At 36.3% G+C, this 25,082-nt stretch overlaps 1 protein-coding gene across 1 annotated transcript in view; it reads right to left on the reverse strand.

Annotated features, from left to right (window-relative positions):
* The window catches only part of FBN2 (fibrillin 2), a 244,389-nt gene that overhangs the window by 38,337 nt on the left and 180,970 nt on the right, over positions 1 to 25,082 (reverse strand). Inside the window, exons 33-46 of the mRNA XM_070411499.1 lie at positions 23,001 to 23,123; positions 21,233 to 21,358; positions 15,611 to 15,733; positions 14,946 to 15,068; positions 11,784 to 11,945; positions 11,035 to 11,103; positions 10,477 to 10,602; positions 9,232 to 9,357; positions 8,239 to 8,391; positions 5,942 to 6,010; positions 5,007 to 5,132; positions 4,697 to 4,822; positions 4,110 to 4,235; positions 1,719 to 1,835 (exon numbers count right to left, since the gene is read on the reverse strand). Of these exons, the coding sequence (XP_070267600.1) occupies positions 1,719 to 1,835; positions 4,110 to 4,235; positions 4,697 to 4,822; positions 5,007 to 5,132; positions 5,942 to 6,010; positions 8,239 to 8,391; positions 9,232 to 9,357; positions 10,477 to 10,602; positions 11,035 to 11,103; positions 11,784 to 11,945; positions 14,946 to 15,068; positions 15,611 to 15,733; positions 21,233 to 21,358; positions 23,001 to 23,123 (1,695 nt within the window). The remainder of the gene's footprint in view (positions 1 to 1,718; positions 1,836 to 4,109; positions 4,236 to 4,696; positions 4,823 to 5,006; positions 5,133 to 5,941; positions 6,011 to 8,238; positions 8,392 to 9,231; positions 9,358 to 10,476; positions 10,603 to 11,034; positions 11,104 to 11,783; positions 11,946 to 14,945; positions 15,069 to 15,610; positions 15,734 to 21,232; positions 21,359 to 23,000; positions 23,124 to 25,082) is intronic.

Raw genomic sequence — 25,082 nt, forward strand, 5'->3', positions numbered from 1 at the left:
TTCACAAAAACCCTCCACTACAATTCCCCATCAACACAGAGGGAAATAGCTCATATTGTAAGCATCACCTGCCTTATAAGGTCACATAGAGCCCTACTGTATTTCAACCACCAGGGTACATTTTTGATATTACTATAACTCAGGAATTTATAAGCAAATTTATAAGTTGAAGGTTTAAGGTAAAATGTTCCCTTCTTTCCAGTTGAAAAAATATTTCTTTTCCCAGAGGCAGAAGGATATATAAGTTTAACTTGACTGCGTAGCTTGCAAGTGACCTCACCTGGAGATAAGCTGACTATATTCAAAGGACAAGTAATGGAGCATATTAAATATAGAAAAATCAATTATATTAAAAAGACTAAAATAGCTGATAGAATATAGAATCTGGAGGGGGGGATTGGTGTTAGGTTTCCAGTTAAGCTTAGGTTTGACTGCATTTGAGTAATTCTCTGGGTTGCTTGAACATTGTGCTTTGATCAGAGCCATGTCCCTGTCTTTAGTTCTCCATGGCTGTACAAAGTGTCTGAGAAATGATAGACAAGATGGTGATAGTTGAATAAAATGTCCAATTAGCTCAAAAGTTTTCCCAGTGAAGAATTTTGAGACAAAAAAGAAAGAAAATAAAACAGAGGAACATATGTTGGGTTAAATTGGGAGATAGGTTTGAGCAGGGATAGTCCCATAATGGTAGAAAGCCTGAGTTACTTTCACATACCTTAAAGAATCATGTGAATTAAGAGATGTTATGTTTTAAGTACCAGTATAGTGCCTGGCACATGATAAACAAGAAATACTGTCAATGCTGGTTGTCATTTCTCTTACTATCTCCTCCATCACATATAGACACCTCCCCTACTCACTAGCAATTGTCATTTTCATCAATATCTGTTAGGGGCAAAGGCTAAAATCCTGTACCAGTAGACAGTTTTATTTTCCACTGAGAATCTAAAGTTGGTCCCAAAAAGATATCAGCACATGCTATTTCTATGGGAAAAGGCATCATCCCTGGCTTCAAAGCTGCCGGAAAATAGAATTTCAACACACAGCATGTTGTTAAGTTGGAGACTGTCAGTATTTGAGCATTAACCAAGAATGGAATATATTAAATACTAGTAATGGAATATATTAAATAATAGTAATAACGCTGAAACAATGACAGGTCTATCTTCAATGCCATTTAAGAGGTAAAAAAAGTAGCCCTAACCGGTTTGGCTCAGTGGATAGAGCGTCAGCCTGCAGACTCAAGGGTCCCAGGTTCTATTCTGGTCAATGGCATGTACCTTGGTTGTGGACACATCCCCAGTAGGGAGTGTGCAGGAGGCAGCTGATCGATGTTTCTCTCTCATCGATGTTTCTAACTCTCTATCCCTCTCCCTTCCTCTCTGTAAAAAATCAATAAAATATATTTTTAAAAAAAGGTAAAAAATAACCCCAAACCACAGCACAGCCCCAATACATCTACTATCACCTGCATGGCCCTTTGCCCTGAATCAACTGGTTGATGAAGTACTCAGCTCAGCAGATTGTTTTGTGATTATTTATGCCAATACTAAGGCTTGAGTTAACTAGAAATTAGTCAGCAGTATCACATAGCGTTTGGCACACATTTGTAATTTTAATGATAAAAATATTTATCCTCTGGTTTTATTTTTCATTTCAGTATATAGTGTGTAAACAAAGCAGAAGCAATAAAACACCAAGATGGACTGAGTACTTACCCAGGCAATCATTATTATGAGTGAGTTCAAACCCTGGATAGCAGAGGCAGTTATAGGATCCAACAGTGTTTTTACAGGTTCCATTTCCACATGGGTGCCGCTCACACTCATCCACATCTACAAAGAAACATGGGCTCAAAGTAATTCAGTCTTTAATTAGAAAAACATAGCCTATTAAACATTCACATTATCTTAAACTACTGATTTACTTAGATTGTCCTCATTCAGCACAAGGAACTCCTATTTATTTAAGGAAAATGAGTATGACGTAGAGAAAACTCTGAATTAAAAAATTACTAGAGGCCCGGTGCACAAGGTGGGAGGTCCCTCAACCCAGCCTGCATCCTCTCCCAATTCGGGACCCCTCGGGGGATGTCAGGCCTAAACTGGAAGTCGGACATCCCTCTCGCAATCCGGGATGCTGCATGCACCAGTGACCATACTTTTCATACAGGTGAAAGGCATCTTGCTATTGTATGGGCAGCTACATTTTGTTGCCCTGATTATAAAAAGTAGTACATAACATGATCCTTCTGAGGCAGTAGTAGGCTGACCACAAAATGTGCAAGTCCATGTCATCGCTGCACCATCCTGTTTTTTCAGTGTTAGAATAGCCTTGCCAGGCTTTAATTTTTAAATCTAAGAGACTGTTCCCAATATATAGGGTAGGGTCCCTAGGTCTGGTCGGCAATCAGGGCCATCTGTGGGGTGACCATCTGCTGGCACCCGCCTTGGCTGGTGGCCTGGCGCCGCCTGCTGGCTGGCCCCACTCCCTGCTGCCGCAGCCAGTGCGTGTCCCAGCAACCGGTCGATTTGCAAACTAGGGTTTCATTATATAGGATAAGAAAAAGGTGACAATTAATGACTGACAGGCAATGTAACACTCAGAATGAGGCTAAGCAAGCATCCCCTTAGTGGAGATGTTTTAACAATCAGTTTGCTTGTCAATTGTAGGGAAACTAATCTTTTGAAACACTAAAATAATTTTGTTCTATTAAGCATTATTAAACACTCCTCCAGACATTTATAAACCTTAATTTGATCAGCACAACAAAGATACACTTTAGGTCCTAGCGTCTATGAATTCATGAAACCCAAATTGAAGAAGTCGATTGAAACTCAGTATCATTAGCCTTCAAAACAATGAAATTAAGAAAATATTTACAAGGTCATTCTCATATAAGAGACCCGATTTTCTGGACCATGAATTTCAGCCTGCTGACACTCCTCTGCCGTGAAAAAAAGATACTGGTCCTTAGGAAGGAAGCGTTGTTTAAGAGAGGTATTACCAAGGAGTCTATCTGACTTTTATCCTGGGTGAATTGTTAGGGTTCAGGGCAGATTTCTCCATATGAATTTCTGAATCATAAATCTCATATTTTTTCTTAGCAAATCCTATTCTCTAAGAGCACAGCCAGGAGAGGCATGTATAAACAAGCATTCTCAGAATGTTCCTGCCAATAGGACCAGATTCTGTTTGTCCTTTGAATAAGCATCTCCTAGAGAAGTTTCCTAGGGACAAGTCCATAGCAGGGCCCTTAGGAGGCAATGAATGAAGGAAGATTTTCCTGGTGGTCCTCACTGTGTGGCAGCTGTACCATACACTAGTTCTGCAGTTCTGAAACCTGACTTCACTCTTCATACCAAAAGAGTCGATGCACAACTTCAGCTTTCCTAAACTGAGAACATGCCAATTATAAACAGTCAAGTTATAATTTGATTTTCCTCCTTCAAGCTCAAAGCGTGGAGAACTCTTTCTGCAGAGGCAGAGCCAGTGGCTGACATCAGATTTAAAGAGTTACTCTGAGTTCCAAGGCATCCAGCCATCTGTTTTTGAAATCTTATTAACCAACAGCTCAGCAATTACTTACTGAACACTATTATTGCTTAACTAACCATTACATTGGCTTCTGTTGCTTCTAAAAAATGTCTTTAAGAGTTAAAACACAAACGAAGCAGATAAATCCCATGTGTTCAATGATTTGGGGGGAAAAGTGTATGGATATATGCATGTATGTATGTGCATGTATATATAGTCATTTCAATACTGTCACTCTTACTACTCCCTTTTCTTGAGTGGTACCAGAGAGGGTGAAGGACAGCTGGTACTGCACTGACTTCCACATGACCCCGAGTGTCCCAGAGCCCAGGTTAAACATGTGAAAGACATCTGGGGAAAAAGGTTGGAACACTGAACCAAGGAACATTTGTAAGCAGTGTGTCCCTGGCTTGAAAATTTTATATTGAATGAAACCATAAACAGTTTAGCATAGTTAACTTTTTGCAAGATTGTTTCTTATAAAGACATGTTAATTTGGCAAGTGACCAAACTGTAATCTCTTCTGGACGCTCAGCTCCATTTCACCCCTGGAACGAATGTTCTCCTCTTACCCATGCACATGGTCTGGTCCTGAGAAGCCTTAAAGCCGTTGTGGCAGATGCACTGGTAACTTCCTTGCAAATCAACACACAGGCCATGACTGCAAACATTAGGAATTTCTAAACATTCATTGCGATCTGAAACAAAAATAAGACACGTTACACGTATCTGATTTTTATTAAGATTCCTTCATTTCTTTCACAGGCATGTTTCTATAACCTGTTATTAATTATTACAGATAGTCTGAAAATGAACCATGACAACAGCTGAATCAAAACAAAGCAAGGCTTTCAAGCATCCAAGTCTCTCTCTTTTAAAATCATGCAGTTTTTATATGTTGATTGCTATCTCGAGGATACGATTTTATTTTTGGGTCCAATCCTAGGAAAATCCACTGAAGGGACCTCTTTTCTGAACAAAATAACCTAATGTGTATGGTGAAATAGGTTCAATATTAATCAATAAATTTACTAGGAAAATCTTTCCAAATTATTTTTGGAAATATTTTTTTATAGAAATGCACACACGACTTTTCATTGTTGGAAATCTAAAGAATGCAGTGCTCAGCGCTAAAGAATGAAATTAGTCTCCTTCTTACCCACACAGGCTCCGTTGGGCGAGAGCTTGAAACCCGCAGCGCATTCGCAGCGGTAACTGCCGGGACTATTGATGCAGTCTGCATTCCGCTGGCAGAGGTTATCGCCATTGCTGCACTCATCAATATCTGGAAGAGCAACGATTTCATTATTGCATTAGTATTACATTCACTGAGCCCTTTGGTGATCAACTCCTACACACTGAGAAAGGAGCTGTAAAACAATGACAAAGCTGTCTAAATCATAAAGCTGTCTAAACCAGTTATGTCTGCCAAACTTATTTGGATAAAGGTCATACATCATTGAGATTACCTTCACAGACCAGGAGCAGATCATTGTAACTGAATCCTGTAGGGCATTCGCAGCGGAAACTGCCAATCTGGTTGATGCACACACCATTTGCACAAATGCCTGGAATCTCTTTACATTCATCAATGTCTGAAATTGAACAGATTTGGTCAAATATATGTCGTTCTGCTTAATGTACTTACCATAGAACCTTGTATAATGCTACATGTACACTGGGATGCAAACACACTCAGGGTCACAGAAATCAATTCTATACTGGTATGAATGACTTTGTGCTTCATAAAAGCATATAGACTATAAAATACACTATTTCCTTTAAACAGTGATAGAAAAATTTAAGTAAGCTGATCAAATATACCAAGTGCTTTTACTGTCAACGTAGCAAATGAACTTCCTGGGGAATCACACCTTCTCTTCAGGTTATATGATAAAGAAAGCTATGTTTTCTTAATTTTATGTACTTTTGTATATATGCATTGCTAATAGAGACTTAAAATTACATTACTTTTATAATCTTTGAGGAAAAGTAGAATGATAAATAGAAAGTACATTTAAAAGGAAGGAAGGGCTATAGCAAAAATACAACAGAAACATATATGCATGAAAATAACAACTAAAAGTTAAAATAGGGAGGGTTATTTGGAATCACGCAATGTAATGTTCATGAATAGGAAAACTACAGTTTTAGCTTGACATGTATGAAATCTTGAGATAACCACTTAACTATCATAACTTAATCAACAGACTATGTCGATACAATACCATTATTAGCACTTGATTAGATTCTGTAAACATGTTATCTCTTTCTTGTCTCCCTATATTATATCAGAATTCAGATTATTACATTTTATGGTGCTTCAAACTTTAAAGACATTCAATAGAATTTTACAAAATGCTACATAGATGTATTAAAATAAGCATAATATGTAAACACTCACCAACAGCTTTTCCTGTGTGAATGTCAAAGGTGAATCCAGGAATATTTCCACATATGGTTTTAAAGTCAGCTTTAAAATACAAACAAACCAAATTCACTCTTAAAATTCTCAAACTCCTTCAAAATAACATTTTACATAGTAACACTTTCACTCACAAATATCTTATATTATTCACAACCAGACATTTTAATTTCAATTATATTTATTTGAAAACAATACCTGCTCATAGATCCAAAGAGTAGGTCTAAGCATTCTTTACCATTATTGTTATTATTGTTAATTGTTATTGTCATCGTTAACTTTTTAATGCTGATATTAGAAGATAAATCATTATAAGATAAAGTATATACTTTAGGCACATAAATTATTTTTCTTTTGATATGCAGGGCTTTAAATTATTCAATTTATGTAGATTGAAAAACCAGAGTAGAGTACAAATTTTTAAAAAGGATTACTCATTGCACAAAGGCATAGGCATAAAAATAATTCTGTGGTGGTCAAGTGGGTCAATAATGAGTAATAAATGAGACATAAATTTTGTCTTTTTTAAAACCTAAGTGTCTATTTGTTAAAATATGAAACTTGAGGCATCAAAAACAATGCATCTTGGAATAAAATAGAGAATATAAGAGTTATTCCTACACATAATTCACCAAACTAATAGAAATTAAAACAAATTCCTATTTTTAAGAAGCAGGTTGCTACCGATGCCCACTGCTACACACATGAGCAAAACTCTTGAAAAGAGTATCAGGTAAAATATATATAGCATACTATGTAGTCCAAGTGCTATCAGGGCAGTCTCTTTGTCTATTTCATCCACCATGCATCCAAAAGATATAGAGAAGCACATAACAGATGGTTTCTAATTGCCTGGAAACTTGTTAACTGTAATTTATATCACCTCGTTTAATCATCCTTATAACCATATGAATTAATTACTGTCATTGTTGATTTATTGGTCCTATTTTATATGTGAGGAATCAGTTTCAGAAAGGATAAATAATCTATATAAGGTCAGACAATAAGTGGCAGAACTTTAATTTAAACATAGACCTTCTCCCAAACCTAAGCTCTTTACTTCCTTTTACAAAAAAAAGTGGTATTTCATTCCCCAAACCAAATGTCAATTTCTAACTGATGGAGTTTTTAAATTAGAGACTTGTAAAAATGTTTCTATTAGATTTTTCGAAACACAACTATGGCAAGATAGGGTTAAGAAAATTGCCGAAACCGGTTTGGCTCAGTGGATAGAGCTTCGGCCTGCGGACTGAAAGGTCCCAGGTTCGATTCTGGTCAAGGGCATGTACCTGGGTTGCGGGCACATCCCCAGTGGAAGATGTGCAGGAGGCAGCTGATCGATGTTTCTCTCTCATCGATGTTTCTGGCTCTCTATCTCTCTCCCTTCCTCTCTGTAAAAAAACAATAAAATATATTTTAAAAAAAAAAAAAGAAAGAAAATCTATTTGCCCATTGAATTTTAGCCACCAGGAAAGATCCCATGTGTCACTTTTTATCAAGTCTCTTATTAATTTTTCACCATCACATTCAATAAAACATTTCAATACATATATTCTAAGTAATATCTGGTAACAAATGCATAATCATTGTTTTACATTTGTCCTATTGGATAAAGTAACTCTTAGCATCTAAAACTATTAAAAATGAACATTTTCCAGGTCATAAACAAACTGAAATAGGCAACAGTTTTAAGATAATTTTTTTGCTTGTCTCTATTTTCTTTCAAAAGAATCTGTGCTTGTAAAAAACATTTTACCATGTAACATCAGTTCTATTTTCTGCCTAAAAATTTCAGAAAGTTTGAGGGGGGGAAATGCTAAAGACTATTTTGACAAAAAGCTGCTTTTCTGTAAAGTTTGCTCAAATCCATTTTTTGCATATATTTCAAAATTGAACTAAACAAATAGCAACACAAACACCTTACTGCACTTGGTAGAGTTTAAATCACCACAAGTTTTTCATCAAAATATTACATCTTCCAGGTCTGGCCCATTTGTTAAGTGAATAAATGAAGAGTTAACCAGCACGGTATAAGATAAAGAATTTAAACAGACCAGTGCTATAAACATGAACTCTTCAGCAATGGGGCTCGTTTTCAGGATCCAGACTCCTATTCAACAGATAGATTAGAATTTAGTGTTTCAATCCCAAAGAGGGCTACTTGGGCTTCAGAACTGAGCATGTCTGATTTCAGTATGTTTGCTTTTACTATACTGCCTTCTATATTCGTGTGCCACTGATTTGGCCTTCAGCAGAAGCAGGAGCTATGTGCTTACCTGTTCCTGGTGTTGGGCAAGGTTCACAAGGTTTGTTCCAGGCTTTTCCCACATTGTATGTGCAGCAGCACATCCTCTTTGTCACATTAAAAGGCAACTCATTCTCACAGGTGGTTCCATTATAGCTTCGGTAGCAAAAGCTTTTTCTCATGTCTACATAGAGAAAAACAATAAGCCAACCAATCATATCAGCAAGCAGCTAATAATGAAGCCTACGCACCTGGATATGCCAAACTGTCACCATAAACACAACTCTAAAAAGTTTCTCAGTCATTTAGGGGTATCTTAAAATAATTCTTTAAGTTGAACATAAATCATTTATAGGTTAACATCTCTCCTGTTTTTAAATAAGGGATTTCATTTCTAATTTTCTTGGGAAACAAAGTTAATAGATATTTGTTTCTACATTTAAAGGTATTTGTTTATTTTAAAAAGTATTACATATTAAATTTTAAATTTTCTCATTTGTAAAATAATGTTCACTTTATAGAAATGAAAAATTAAAATTATTTAAAGACATGTAATTGTAACATTTGATGAAATTTTCTACTTCAGACTCATTTTTAAAAATATGAAACAATCTCTTTTTTCTTTTTAGCACTAAAGTATAGCTGATATACAATGTTATATTAGTTTCAGGTGTACAACATAGTGATTCTGTATTGATATACCTTAGGATGTGATCATCCCATGTTTAGTAACCATCGGTCACCATACAAAGTTATTACAATGCTATTGACTATATTGCCTGTGCTGTACATTACAGCCCCATGACCTATTTATTTTATAACTGCATCAAGGAGTAACAAAAAAAAAATGTAACTACACAGCCAAAGTTCAAAAACATGATACAGAGCCAGAAGTTTATAAGACTTTGAAATACTTATTCATAAAGATTTAATTTCCATATTTTATGCAATAATTCTGAGATAGAAGCATCTTACACGGGAGTCACCAACTGTGACCTAATTAATCTCAGAGACCTTTACATACCCATGCAGTTGTGGCCTCCGTTGACCTGCATGTATTCAGGTGGGCAAATGCAGGTGTAATTTCCCAGAGTGTTGTAGCAGGTCCCAGGCCCACACACACCGGGATGTGCAAAACACTCATCAATATCTAGAGTAGGCAAGAATATCCATTAATTAAGATGTTTCCACACGAGTCTTTATTATTTAAACTACTGAACAAAAGCATAAGGTGATTCCCCAAAATCATATTTTCATAAAATTCAGAATTTAAAGCAATTACATTGAAAATACTTCAAAATATGATGTATCTTTCTTTAAAAGAAACAACCCAATATTAAAAAATATAAATGATCAAAAGAAATTATTTCAAAGTGGCAGAAAATAATTTCAATGGCACCTGCATTTTTTGATTGAAATTTCATATTCTTCAAATGGAATTGCTTTAAAGCGTACTTTCCTCTTATGTTATTTAAACTAAATTTTAGTGTCAACTTTAAACTGAATCCAGTTAGGAGGGCCTTTCTGTTCATAGTGACCTTCAAATTAGTACTCATTAAGAGATTCTAGAAGCCATGCAATTGCTGATTGTTCTTACTAAATCATATTTCTTCCAGATGTATTTATCTAACATGTTCCAAAAGAAAGGTTATAATGGAGATGTTTACAAGTTTAATGTTCATCTTTAGAAGCCTTCATTGGTACCATCAGTAAACATTGAGATTTACCTGTAAGCCAGGACTCATAGCTACAAACATGAGTAAGCTACAGACCTTGCCTCAAGAAGCTCCCAGTCCTGTGGGGAGATGGCCCCCCAAAAGGATGACTATGGTGCCAAGTGATAAGTGGGGGATGGAAGCAAGAAAGATATCTGCATCACCTTTGAATTTCTTCATAGTGGTCCAACGTGTAGTCCAACATATTAAAATTACTGAAAAATATTAACTTAATAGTCTCATTCAAGCCTACCTATAATCCTAATTAATATTTGCATTAATAACTTATTTGATATTGAATATCTTCACCCTACTCTGGTTTTCCCCATTTATATTTAATTAATCCATTTACTCAGAGAAAAACAATAGTAAATTATTGCAAATGAGCTGTGAATTTATTTATCTAGCAGCGTTGACATGAAAAGAAAAAAAGCTATGAACCCGTCTCAACAGATACTTGGATAGAATGTGAGGATGGAACCTTTTCCCCAGGCCTGATCAGGAATTTTGTTTTAAACAGCGCTGACTGTTTTTTAGGTGCAGATTCACCTCACCTTCACAGATGCGGGTTTCCTCGCTGAGGTAGTAGCCCTGTGGGCACTCGCACTGGAAGCTCCCGAAAGTGTTGATGCAGTTTCCTCCCTGGCAGAGACCTGGTAACTCCTGGCATTCATCAATGTCTGCACAAGGGGAGATAGCTCACTTACAACAAAGACCATCCCAAAGGACAAGAGTTTCTGTTAACGCTTCCAAACACTCCATGCGCCTGCGTGAATGCACACTTAGATAGCACGTTTATTCTGACCATGCAGATTCTTGGCTTTGTATGGAATTTTGCTATAATCTGAGAAGTTTTAAAGTAAGTTGGGGATTACTAAAGTTGGGGGATATCAGTAAAGACAGCTTCTCTGTGGAACAGACACAAGATCTGCAATGAGTCATATCTTTCTGACTTCAAGTTGTTATTTAGCATCCTGGTAATTGACTGTCCATCTGTAATTTTGCAAAATAATTTTGTTGGGATTGCTCCACAACTTTTTTTTAACCAGCTTTTCTCTAAAGTAAATGCTTGACCTTGGTTACAACTGGGTGAATAGTGGAGCTGTACTCACCTTCTAAAATGATTGTGATGGGGTTAGGTCTGAAGCCCTCACCTCCAGGACACAAGGTGTAATATTCAGCTACAAAACAATGAAAAAGAAGAGATCTGACACCTGTGTCCAAGTGGCTGAGACAATGAACAGGGGAGGTATCTACAGTTTCCTTAGTACTTTTTCAAATACATTTCAAAGTATATTACATTTTACACAAAATAAGATAATTACTTCATAAGTGATATAGACAGGATAACAAAAATCATTTGTTTTTAATTGAAGAAAAAACTCCTTTGCAGACAATTTATATCACCACTTTTTTGGCCAGTAAATAAAAACTCAGACTTGACAATTGACAAGTTTCATCTATGTCCCTATCAGAACACATGTTTCAACTTAAGGCATAATATAATTGACTTCAGGAATACAACACAGCTCTGAACCTGAACTAGAACAACCTCTGAGAAGAACCAGAAATGATCTAATTTATGTGATACCACGGAGAATTGATATTATCACCATTCATATTGGATTGTGGTTACAATTATTTTCTTTTTATCATATCATGAAAAACAGTAAGAAGAGGAGAATTCAAATTCGCTTTATATAAAATACTCTTGGCTGGTTTCAACATAATCATTGAAGGTAATCCAAAGGTAAAATTTTGGCCCTCACTATTTCTCCCATCCCCGGCACAAGAATAAAATTGCAACTAGTCTTCAGCTACCAGAGTTTGTTCCCTTCCTCTTCTTCAGCTCCATACTCACTGCTATTGACAGGGGGGCATGTCTCGCAGGGGTTTCCCCAGGCCTTCCCTAGGGAGCAGCAGCAGGAGGAGCGACTGACGCCCACCCCAATTTCGGTGTTGCAGGACAGGCTTCCGTCTCCTCGAGGACCGAACTTCAGGTAGCAGTTGCCCACGCGGTTGTCTGCAGAGCAACATAGGAGCTTAAAATTGCCCTTCACGTAGTAAGAATTCCTTTTAAGAGAAAGATCACTCAACTGATGAAATTCAAACTCTTGTACATTAGTATAAAAGGTTCATTTTCATCCTCAGTACAAAACAATCTTTTGCATAGTGAAAAAACCTTACTAGAAATTTTAATAATAACTGAATCCTAAATAACTCAAATTTTTATTTCACATTTTGTTTTGGTTTTGAGGATACAGTATATATACCTGAATGGTCCTATGAATGCAATGAACTGTCAGCTCTCATGCATGAACCCAAAACGTATCCATTTTGTAAAAGCTGATTCGACATTTCAAACACATCTCTAGTAGGTTCTAGCTTATCATAACTGCTCGTTCTTGCATCATTAAAACACATATCTAAAGACATTTCTGAAAACTTCGACAGCTCATAATTTTGTTGATGAGAGGGCAGCTGTTTTCTTTGCTCCACAAATGGACCTATTTTCACTTTCAAAGAATCAACACCAATTAGATTCATCAATGATTTCCTTTATTTCTACATCGCATATTTCCTTCCAATAATCCTTGTCTAAACACTTGGCTTCACCATTTGTCTATCTAAGAATCTATCAATTAAATTTTGGATATGGGAGAAATAAGAACCTGGGATGACTCAGGTTCTTGTGCAAATACTGCATGTTGAATTTCTTACTGACTAACAGACAAAAATACCACATTTCCTTTGTTTATAGAAACATATAGTTCACCCATTCTTTGATTCTTGAATATGAAAAATTCCATGTAGGATATCAGCCTCTGAAGATTCATAACCTGGCATTTTGCTTATATGATCCATTTCACCTCTTTAGAATCCAGACTAGAGTGCTGGTCTCTGTTGCATTCATCTTCTGACACATCTAACAACTGTAAAATGTTTTCCACTGTCAATTTTCTTCTTGCCATTATGGCCAAAAAGTGAAAACTTCTAATTTTTCAACTGTGTTCAATAAATGCTCAAAGAAGGTTCAAAATATAATGTTTCCAGTCTTCTTTTACACCTTCTTGAAAGGTGACGTAATAATTCCCTTGGGCAACACAACAAGAAAATTGAAAAATGATGCAACAGTGACATTTTATTTCACTATTGTATCATCCTTCTAGGTGACACCATCATTTCCCACTTTAATAATGTTATTCTTTGTTTTTAGCATCATTGGGCATAACTAATGAGTAATGGTGAATAAAATGGTTCAAAACAAAAGAAAAATAATATCACTAACATCTCATTTCATGCAATTTCACACTTACAAAAGGGCCCAGAGAACCGTTACGGTATTTGTGAAACAGAATGAGTCTTTATTCTTTGGAAAACCTCTAAGGAAGAATAAAGCTATGAAGTATCAACCCATATAAACAGAACTGCTCTAAAAAAAGAAACTGACTATATCCTGACAGTTAATCTGAGTACCGCAGTCCAAACTCTGCAGGGCTGTCCTCATCTATACTTCTACCAGCAGAACAGAGGGACTTCTGAGGTCGCTGAGACCAACACCGCACATTACCCAGTCTAATTGTTGCCTGTCTATTAGATGTAAAGTAATACTTATATAATTGTTTTAATTTGATTTTTCTTACCCCTAATAGTTTTGGGTATTTGTTTATGTTTGTTACCTTTTGGAATACTTCCTTTTTATTAGTTGCCTTTTCATCGCTTTTGTTTGCTCCAAGAAAGCTTTTAAGAAATGCTGAGGCTCCAGTGACTCCATTTCTGGGAGCAACACAGGCATCATAACAATATTAAGGTTCCAAATGGGATTTTACTGTACAGCTAGGGTTGAGAACCACTTTGTGAACTGGGTTGTTGCTTCTTCTGTGACTCCTTTCCTCACGCTCCTACCCCTCACTCCACTCCTGCTCCTCAGCCTCGTTGCTGTGTCTCCAACACCAGCATTCTCCTGCTGCAGGCCCTGTGCAGTGGTTGCTCCTTTGCCTTGAAGGCATCTCCTCTCAGAGGTCCAGTCAGCTTGCTCCCTCCTTTAAGACTCTGACTCTCCCATGCTCCAAATAACAGCACTTATCCTACAACTACCTCCAGTGTCAGAATTTCTTCTCCCTATGTCTGTCTCCCTGCCACCAGAATGGAAACACAAAAGCAGAGAATTTGGTTCCTCTGTTCCCCTTGCAGCCCCTAGAATAGAAAGCACTCAAAATTTACTGAACAAATAATTCTGAAGGAAAAAGTCAGAACTTGGAGGAGCCATACACCATAACTCAATATATTCTCTAAAATTTGTAAACATATAAAACACAGCAGCAAACTTTCCCTCCACATACTGCAAGATCTGTAAAACTGGTGCTGAAGACAGCGGGCAGATTCATACTGAAATAAGACTTTTAGACTTTTTTTTTTTTTTTTTGTCTTCTGTCAAGAAATTCTCCAGACCACTTACTGGCAAAAGCTGGACAATTATTTTATAAAGATCAGAGACGTCAGGAACATTGAAGACAGATTCTTAACCATTGTTACTGCCTTCTTTGCTTTTTCCCAATCTCCCAACTTGCTTCACTCCAATGGTTTGGCTCAAGAAATCCAGTTCTCCCATTCCTCTCCTCTCATCATTCACTTATTACACCCTTACATGACCCTGCTCATAGGAGAGATAAATGTAGTAATCCATTAGTTCTACCACTTTGAGCTGTTCTGGCCAATGCACTGGACAGGGCACCCAGCAGTTTAGGACTGGGCCTCAGCTCTGCCATTTGCAAGCTCTGGTTCCCAAGCCTGTGAGAGGAGGAAGTTGGAGCAGACATCTTGAAAATTTGTTTCTAAATATGTCTTGGCAGATAAATACGATAACAATGGCCATATGATTTGATAATCTAGACTTCCTTAAGGAAAATAACTGTTTTGTTTGCAAATTAATTGTAGCAAATACTCACCACAGTTCATTGTCAAGAGAGTTTGAATATTCAGCTCTAAATAATTCTATTTGTTTCAGATAGCTTTTACTTACCAACACAACCCACACCAGTAGGGTTCAGCTGGAAATCAGGTGGGCAGTTACACTCATAACGACCAGGTGTGTTGACACACAGGCCATTTACACAGTTTATGGGATCTGCACATTCATCAATATCTAGGAAAACATTTAAAATGCCCATGTTAAGATCTTTACTTTCTCTATGCATACTGCTGCTCCAAAAAAATTTGGTGGATTTTTTGTGTTGATCATTATAAAGGCCTCAGCATAATAAAATAAAGATTAAATCCTTGTATATAGCACACCTAAAATGGTCTCCATAGATCAATCACATGGTATTTATGATAATGTCATTTAATGTCCTTAATAGGTAAGTAAGAATTACATGTTAGAATTTTGATGAAGAAAAAAATTGTCACTATTCGCTTAACTAAAATTTTATACACACACACGTACAAAGAAAATATACAAGACATTATTTCTTAGTTCCATGTTAGAAATTTAATATTAGGTTGTTTATATAAAAATGGATGAATTCCATTTAAAAATAAATGTATCACAATGCAATTTTCTGTTTCAAAAAAATGTATAACTCAAGGCATAGTTTAGCTAAGTAGAAATTTGAGGAATTTTTAAAACTAGCACAAAATATTCATTTCATCTAATAAGAACACAATCAAACCCTTTGCAAACCATACCTGTACAATTCCCGCCTGTTCTGTCCAATTCATACCCATCATCGCAGATACAATGAAACATTCCAGGCAAATTATTACATGTTCCAAAGACACAAATATTTTGGAAGGAGCATTCATCAATATCTGAAAATTTTTAAAAAATAGTCATTTCTTGTTTATAAGGGCATTTTAAATATTTTAATGTAAAAAAATTAATGAATTTTTCTATCTCCTCAGATATTCTTATGCAGTAAAAGATAAATAAATAAATGGCAAGCAACTAATACTTATCTAAGAACAAATATTAAAAAAACATTATTTTATTTTATTGACAGTATTTTAACTGTCTTGGGTTAAAATGTACTTTAAAAAAAGAATTCTCCAAAGGCATAAAAATACAAAAATTAAATATGGACATGTGAAAGAAACAAGGCTGTGAAAATTAAAAATAAAGACCAATAAAATTATAAAAGATGAAAAAAAAGAAAATTAAGAATAAAAACAAATTCAAAGATTCGTATAATTTAGTGCAAAAAGATGTTTTTAAAATATCTACAACATATAAAATATATCTTATTTTAGATATTAAAGATCTCATTAACATTACTTTTTAATTTTTAAAAATTTTTATTCTATAATCTGATCTGTTATAAAGTCAGTTTAAAAAGGGAAATAATTTTTTTCCTAAGAGCATGAAATAAAATCATCCCTTGCCCCATATTCCTAGAAATTTCATTAAAATAGCTCTATTAAAGCCAGAAATTCAGATTATGAAACTCTTCCATGAGGCTTTAACTCAGTCAATAAATAAAAAAATCACTCCTCATTCATATTAAAATGAAGGCACGTGTGTGTGTGTGTGTGTGTGTGTGTGTGTGTGTGTGTACAGCTGCAGAAATAATCTATATTTCTTCACACAGGAAGCGGGTGAACATTTCATACACAAATTACCTCATATTCTGAGAATGCAGACTAGGCATGTCATTTTAGGTTGGACCATGCAAATTATCCTAAAGTGTTGTCTTTAGTCAAAAAAGGACACTGGTCAATTAAAATATGATAATTAATATTAAAATAATGAGTTTCAACTAACTTAGATTTAAGTTCAAATTGTTTTTAAAACTTCAGCTGATATTTAAAGGTGACTCTTTTTGTGTTGCTGCAATAAACGAAATTATTCTCTTTATATAAATGAATAAAGACTCATTAAGCTAGTTTATCACTGCATTGTGTTGATCTATAACTGAAAATGGAATTGTGTTATCAGCCCTCTGAGTATGCATTTTACTTTTAAAAACTTCTTGTGTTAAAAAGACCTTCCATTTAAATAATGTAATAGTGGTGTAAAATAAGGCTTTAAAGAGATTACTGTCTTGTTTTTATAAAATTGCTCAGAAATTCAAATAATACAGAAAAGTATTGATATCAAACAGAAGACAGGAAACAATACAGAAAAATAGCAAAACCAAAATCACTCCAAAATGCTTCCATCCAGAAGAAACTGTAATTGATAAACATCATTCCAAATATTTCTCTATGCATATTCAGAGAATGAAGCCGAAACCATTTGTATGCATCAGATCAATTTTTCTTTACCTCAACAGTTTCTAAAATACTTTCTAATGTTAAGAATTGATGCAAAACACAAAAAAATTATCATCTTTTGGCTTTATGTTAAAATTCAAACATAATCTTTAGACAGTATTAAGGAATACTATACAACGAATGATAGGAAAATTCGCATTCATATATGCTTCCATCTTATTTTTGTTATTTATATTATTTTAACTTAAAAAAAAGATTTTATATTGAATTTTAGAGAGAAGAAAAGTGAGGGAGAGAGAGAAACATCAATCGTCCATGCCCCCTACTGGTGATTGAGCCTGCAACCTGGGCATGTGCCCAGGCCAGGAATCTAACAGGCAACCCTTTAACGCACTGTACAGCACCCAACCAATGAGCCACACTGACCAGGGCTACCTTCACCTTTTAAATGTTTATGGCATTTACCACTATCTCTACAGTATATTCGCACTAATTCTTCACTTAAAGTAATCAATATTTTAACTGCATCTTCTCCATTAATTCTTGATTTGGCTGTGTTTCATTGCTAAGTTTTTGCTCTTTTTTTTTTCCTAAGAAGGGAGAGCCCACAGGTGTTTTCTTTCTCAATTATTTCACATGTAAAAAATATACCTATTGTCTTTATAATTAACTAATTAACTATGAAATTAATTGCTGAAGTATAATATTATTTTTAAAAATGTTTTATTGATTTTTTTTTTTTAGAGAGTGTAGGAGAGAGAGGGATAGAGAAATATAAACATTATATAAATGAGAGAGAAACATCTATTGACTGTCTCCTGCACATCCCTTACTGGGGACTGAGCCCACAACCTGGGCATGTGCCCTGACCTGGAATCAAACCAGTAACCTATTGGTTCATGGGTCAACACTCAACCACTGAGCCACCCCTGCTGTGAGGTATAATATTCTTGAGTCACATGTGCCCTAAGAACTTTGTGGGCACACTGTTCTAGTTTCTTTTGATACTGAATGTTTCTGTTTTGTTCATGACTTGCCTTTTTTATCAGTGTCTGAACAATTCTTCACTATGACATAAGTCAACAAAAATAATAAGGCTAAATCTTTGTCTAATGGTTTACCCTTTCCTGTACATTCAGGTCTTTCTTCTATTTCAGGAAACTGTTTAGTACTTTTTTCTATTCAATTTTTTGGGGTGTTTGATTTCTGAAACATCAATTATACTTCTGTTAACGGTCTTTGTCTTTTTTCTAATAGTGTTAATTTCTTTCTTTCCTATTCACTGCTATTATCTCAAGTTTATTACATATGTTAGTAGTTACAATGTCATCTCTCTCTACTGCTCTTTGCTGTTTCTATTAGTTCTATAAATTTGCGGTATTGGTCCCCATACTTTATTTCCCGTGACACTGCAATCTCCCTCTTTGTTTTTTTGTCCTTTTTTTGTTTTTATAATCTCTTTGAACTTGTTCAATTTTATCTTATTAAGGTCATCTATCATGGCACAAAGTACCTATGGGAAATTTGTTTTTGTCCCTTGAACAGTTTTTTTCTGCTCTGGGTTGGTTCTTTATCTGCTTTCTGAATGTTCTTTTTGTTGTTGTTGTTGTTGATTCCATAGGATGCCTGAACAGGTACCACTGTTTTCTTTCAGTCTGTGTACACATTGTTTGGTCAGCTCTTTCAAGAGTTTTTATATACCCTGATACAGTTCAGATAGAGCTTCTTGACACTCTCCTTTCTTTACCTGGAAGACATCTTGGGGTATGAGTTTCATTAAAGCTTCTATTCTATAGCCTCACTTTTCATAACAGTTTCATAAAGTGGGGATCAGGGAAACGTGGATGGGAAGAGCTACACTGTGTGCTCTCTTTAGATATTATATTAAACTAGAGGCCCGGTGCACGAAATTTGTGCACTCGGGGCAAGGGGGGTCGCTCAGCCTGGCCTGTGCCCTCTCACAGTCCGGGAGCCCTAGGGGGATGTCCTTAGTGCTGCCGCAGAGGCAGGAGAGGCTCCTGCCACCACCGCTGCGCTCACCAGCTGTGAGACTGGCTTCTGGCTGAGGGGCACTCCCCCTGTGGGAGTGCACTAACCACCAGGGGGCAGCTCCTTTGTTGAGCATATGCCCCCTGGTGGTCAGTGCATGTCATAGCAACTGGTCATTCCGCTGTCTGGTTGATTTGCATATTATAGCCTTTTATTATATAGGATAGCCTGTGTCTAGGTTTAGTCCATCTGAAGTTATCCTAACATGTCCCTTAGAAGGTTCCTCCAGGTTTTGTACTCTCCCATTTTGTTAAGAAATACTGGGAAATGCTCAACCCAGCAATTTTTTAGACTCTAGAAATGCTGAGAATTTGTGGTGAAAAAATAGATGCTGAGTTGATCATGTTGATCAGAGGGTCAATTCAGAGGGGCATTTATTTGTAAGATGGAAAGACATCAAGGCATTCAATTAGTACATTCAGTAGAAACTGTCTGGATGAGCCAGATTTTATAGGAAGAGAGAAGACAAATACAAGGAGAAACAGGCACAATCATGAAAGTACATTTTTAGGATCTCAAAAGTTGGCATTTAGTTAAATGGAGCAGTGTTTAACTGAGGGTAAACTATAGGTGTGCCACTCTCAGTTACCCTGGCAACTGGGATTTCTCTTGGTGGTAATGATATATTATGAGAAAATCAACATGTGAAAAAAGTACAGTAAATAGAAACAGCATCAACTTGGGAGAGGTCTGGGAGAAGTTCTGGAATGTTCTATGCCATAGATAAAGGAACAGAATTACAAAGAGGAAATTCCGTGTTACGTATAAAGAATTAATTTTCAAATTTTATGTTGGCACAAATATCTGGCTACTGCTTGCTTGTTCCTTTTCCCACTAACTCTTGTCAAACTGACATGGGTAATAAATCATGTAATTCCATAACCATACTGACTCACATTTTCTACTGACTGGCTTCACTGCTTAGAAGAAACAAGGACTGGGGGGTGCGGGGGAACTAAGCTCACTGTACAGTTGCCTTGTGTAAAGTGGATTAGACGCTGCCCAATCTAGCGGCTCAGTACAGAGAATGGACGCTTTCAATTTCTAATATCACCTTCCCCAAGGCCCACTATTCAGTCTCTCAAAATTGGTGGATATTTATGAAAAATTCCATGATCTTTTAGACACACTTTCTTCAGTGCCTCTTCTGTAAGTGGGTCAGTCAGGCCCGACTTCAAGCCAACCTGGATTGTATAATTTGGTCTTGTTGGACTGCTGCTGGTGAAGTGTGTGTGAGTGCTGCTATTTACTATTTCTGTTCATTTGATTAGACACTAGTGTAAGAGCCTGTAATCTGGTTTCATTTTATAATCTTTGCTTAGCAGCAGTCAGCCTGAGTTATTTTTTAAAGGTTTTCTATGAATCACTAATTTTGTTCAAGCCGTATTGTTTATATGAATTGTTTTCAATCTTTTTCCTTTATTTACATTTCGATGAACTCCTTATAAACACAATGATGGCCCAAAGATATGTAATGCGAACTGAGTCTCCAATCTAAAAGGAAATCCAAATTCTTTTTCTTGGAAAGATATGATACTAGGCACAAAGTCCCATTTCTAGGAAAGGGGGATGATGTCATCACTGAGAGGAAGGAGACATTGCTATTAGGCAAAATGCAGTCCTCAATGAGTCCCCGAGGAGGACTTCCAGTCCCAGCCACGCAGACAGCAGACTAAAACACGAAGGCAAATGCCCAAAATGGGCTACTTAGATTTTGATAAACACATTAAGTAGCATATCCTATTTTAAAAACTGAATAGTTTTTCCACATGTCATTCATTTAGTGATAAAAAAAGAAATGGTTAAAAAAAAAAGAATGAGCCAAACTTCCAAATATTGGCTCATGCCCAGGAAAACTTCATAAGAGATGAAAGCTGCCTTCCTCATTATTCATTCGGCAAAATAATCCATGCTTAAACGAATGACTTTTTTATGTGTAGCATGTGCTGTGTATTCTGTTTCCAGGTGGAGCCTGTTCCAGCCCTTTTTGTGGTTTCATTTGGTGTAGTTTATCCAGCTTGGAAATGAGTTGGAATCCTGGTGACCCACCTTGGCAAGATCTGCTGTCTGAGGCTGGAGTGAAGCCCATCTCACACTCGCAGCGATATGCACCCGGAACGTTGAGGCATTGTCCATTCTCACAGAGATTTATGTTTTCTGCACACTCGTCAACATCTGGGGGGTAAGCAAATGACATCTCCATTAAGTTCCAAACTTCATGACACACTTTCCCCTTGTTCTATAACTAAATCAATTTCACTGGCTTGAGTGAGTGCTCATTAACATGAAGCAACAATTAATCATATTCACCTAAATAAGGGTATACAACTTGATAGTGGAGCTATTTAACCTACACCCGAACATTAAATTCTAACATGACTAACAGGAGGAATGCAGGTGTCTCTCACATTTGTCTTAGTTCTACTTAATGCCAATTTCTTGCATCGGTATTATACCAACATCATTTAAATAGGACAAAGACCATTGGTGTTAAAATGGTGTTAATTCACTTGAAAACATTATAGTGTTAGAAGAAATAACTAATTCTTTCACTAGTTTAAGCATTTTTAAGCAAATGAGAGACACTATAAGAATTAGGAAAGGCTTTTTCCTGTTACTACAATCATATCAAAATATTTCCATGTTAATTATGCAAATGGACATTACTCACAGACCTAAAGGATAACTTATTAATTCCATCGAATGGAAAAAAGGGAGGAGAACAGAAACCAATCTTTATTGAGGGCCAATATTCGCCAGGTAGTGTGCTAGTTGCCTGACATGAATTTTTTTATTTAGTTCACCAATCATGTGAAGTTTAGAAGAAGAACCAAAGCCAAGAGCAGCCAACTGAGCTGTGGGAGCCCCCGCGAGTTAATCTATGGCTGAGCCAGGATCTAAGTACAGTTGTATCTGACACCAAAGTGATGCCCTTCCTTCACATCATGGTGCAGAGAAATTCTAAGAGAGATGAAACAGCCAAGGTTTAAAAGTAATGATGCTTTAGAATTGAATAGACATGTTTTCTTAAAAAGGCATTTGAAAATGATGAGTCTGTATAGTTATGGGTTTAAGGTGTGTACTGAAATTCAACTGACAAAGACTGATCTTAAAAACAAAAGCATCCTACTTTATGTCCAGAAAAATGATATAACTTTAAAAATGAATATAATGAGTAGGTGTTTTATCCTCAAGGAATATGGAATGAATAGCAGCTAAGTAGCAGCTAACATTTATTAAACTTGTATGATGTGTTTTTCTAAGTTCTTTATGTGTTTTATTTCATTAAGTTCTTTCAAAACCATGAGATAAGGTGAGATTTTGATAAACACATTAAATAGCAGTGGTTGGGTAGGTCATATATCATATCTGAAGATGCTGAATAGTTTTCCCACATGTCATTCATGTAGTGATAAAAAAAATAACAAAATAAATGGTTTCATTACTATCACTATGTCCATTTTAAAGGCTTCTAGTATACAGCCAGTAAGCAGCACAGGCAAAATCTGAATTCAGGGGGTCTGATTCAGACACAGCCTGCATTTTGGCCAATGTGTTAATAAATAAACAAGAGAAAATGATAGTCATTAGCAATAAAGAAGATTACTAAATGTCATTATTTTAAATCTTCCAACAACGTTTTAGAAATATTTTTCCAGGTTTGTGTTTAATGTAAGAGAAAGATACCTAGTAACCTGTAAGTTTTTAAACAGAGGTAGGGATTTCAGCCTCCTTTAACTAGTTTTCTTCAAATAAAGAAAGCATGTAGAGTGTTCCAGAAAGTCCTGCCAGAACGCACAGCAAGACTCTCACCTACCTGAGCAGGTAAAGCCATCTCCAGTGAACCCTTCAGAGCAGGCACATCGGTAGGAGCCTGGGGTGTTCACACACTGAGCGTTGATGCTGCACTGGTGGGTTCCATTAGAACATTCGTCCAGATCTTCATGCCAAGAAAACATAGCAAAAAAGTTCAGAAACAAAAATAGAACATTAAAACATTCAGAAAGGTTTTCATTTGTCTCAATTTAAATGTAAACTGGCCAAATGGAATGTGTTTTAGTTTATCTCTAAAGTTACAATTCTAATTCTCTAAGATGTCAGACTCACAACCCAAAATGCTCATGGCACGAACAGGGGCCGAAAGTACAAATTCAAGCATTTTGTAAGGTATCTTATCAACTAGCTCTTTAATGACAAAACAACAAACAAAAAAACAAACAAAAAAACCCCAAACCACACACAAAAAAAACAAAAAAAACCCAGGGTCATATTCCATTCTGGTTTCTACTCAGGGTGGATTTTGTCACTGGTTTCATAATCAAGAAAAAAATGGTCAATTTCTAAGATATTACTGAATTTCAGAGCAGGAAAATTAGCAGATTTTAAAAGTTCATTTTATAGATGAGGACACTGGTGATTCTTGACCACATGAAGCCCATTGTCTTGTGGAAAAGATTGAAACACAGAAAACGAAATTAAATATTGTTATATGTACTAGGAAGAAATGTTACAAAGTGCTATGAAAGACTAAAGAGGGCATCTAATTTGGAGTACAGGAACAAGGAAAGTTCTAATAAGGAAGTAAGTTTTAGTTAACTACACACCTAAATGATGAATAAAAGCCTGCTGAACAGAAGTAGGGAAGGGTGTTGCTTACAGAGGGAACAACACATATAAAGACACTGAGTAGGAAAAGAGCTTGGTGTGACAAACTAAAGGAGGTCAGATGACAAAGCATAGTGCAGGGGAAGAGGCTGATGGAAGAAGAAACTGGAGAGATAGTGGAAAGATGCTGTAGGGTCTTATAAACCATGGAAGGAAGCTAGATTTTATCCTAAATTCAATGGATTAAAATGACAGTTGTGAAGACATCAGGTCCGTGGTTTAAAAGATTTGTCTGGTGCCCTGACTGGTGTTTCTCAGTGGTTAGAGTGTTGGCCCAGGCATGGAAGGCTTTCAGGTTTAATGCCTGGTCTGGGCCTGTTCAGGGGCAACCAATCTATGTCTCTTTCCCACTCTTTCTTTCTCTCCCTCCCTCTCTCCTTCCCTACCGCACCTCTCCCTCCTTCCCTTCCTTCCACTCTATGTAAAATCAATGTAAAAATATCCTTGGGTGAGGATTAACGAAAAAATAAAAATAAAGAAAACATTTGTCTAGTTGCTATATGAAGAGTGGATTAGTAGGAGGAACAGAGAGGATGCTGAGAATGGTTGAGACCAGGGCAGGGGAATGGAGATGGAAAGGAGTGAGGAATCTGGAGGACATTTTGTATTAGAGAAGCCTGGGCACAGCAGAATCTCTGGTAGTGGAGGAAGGCTATTTTGCAATAGCTTGCCAGAGTGATAGGGGACAAGCAGCACACAAAAGGGAGGCTAAAAGAGAGAAAAAGAGGAGTCAAATGGGACTAGACAAATGGGAAATGGGATATGGCTGAAAAGTTGTGAGATTAATGATAGAGATGGCTGGACTAGGTGTGGGCAGCTAGTGGACTGGACTTGAAGCCATCATAGAACATTCCTTAGCAAAGTTATTTGGAAACTATAATAATTTAAATTCTATAGTCAGCTCATAAACATTTGACAAGTATAAAACAATTAAATGGATGAAAATGCATATTTAAATGGATATATTATTGATAAGAGATTTTAAGGCTATTCTTTAATGCTTACTGCAGGCTTATAAGATTTTAATGGGCAATCATGGAGAGGTCAGTTTAGCTTGCTTAATTTTCTACTTTAAATAGACTTGCATAAGTCTTACCACTTGGAAAATGCTTTATTGTTAAGGCATGTAAAACACCGAGCACAGTAAGCAGCACTGTGCATGACACCAAGGGGAAAATCCAGTCTTCTGCCTCACAGTTACAAACACTTATTAACCTTTGGCTAAAGATCTGTA

The sequence above is a fragment of the Myotis yumanensis genome, unplaced genomic scaffold, assembly GCF_028538775.1.
Source record: "Myotis yumanensis isolate MYYU_CA2020_CCGP unplaced genomic scaffold, mMyoYum1.0.hap1 SCAF_4, whole genome shotgun sequence".
In the NCBI taxonomy this organism is placed as follows: domain Eukaryota; kingdom Metazoa; phylum Chordata; class Mammalia; order Chiroptera; family Vespertilionidae; genus Myotis; species Myotis yumanensis.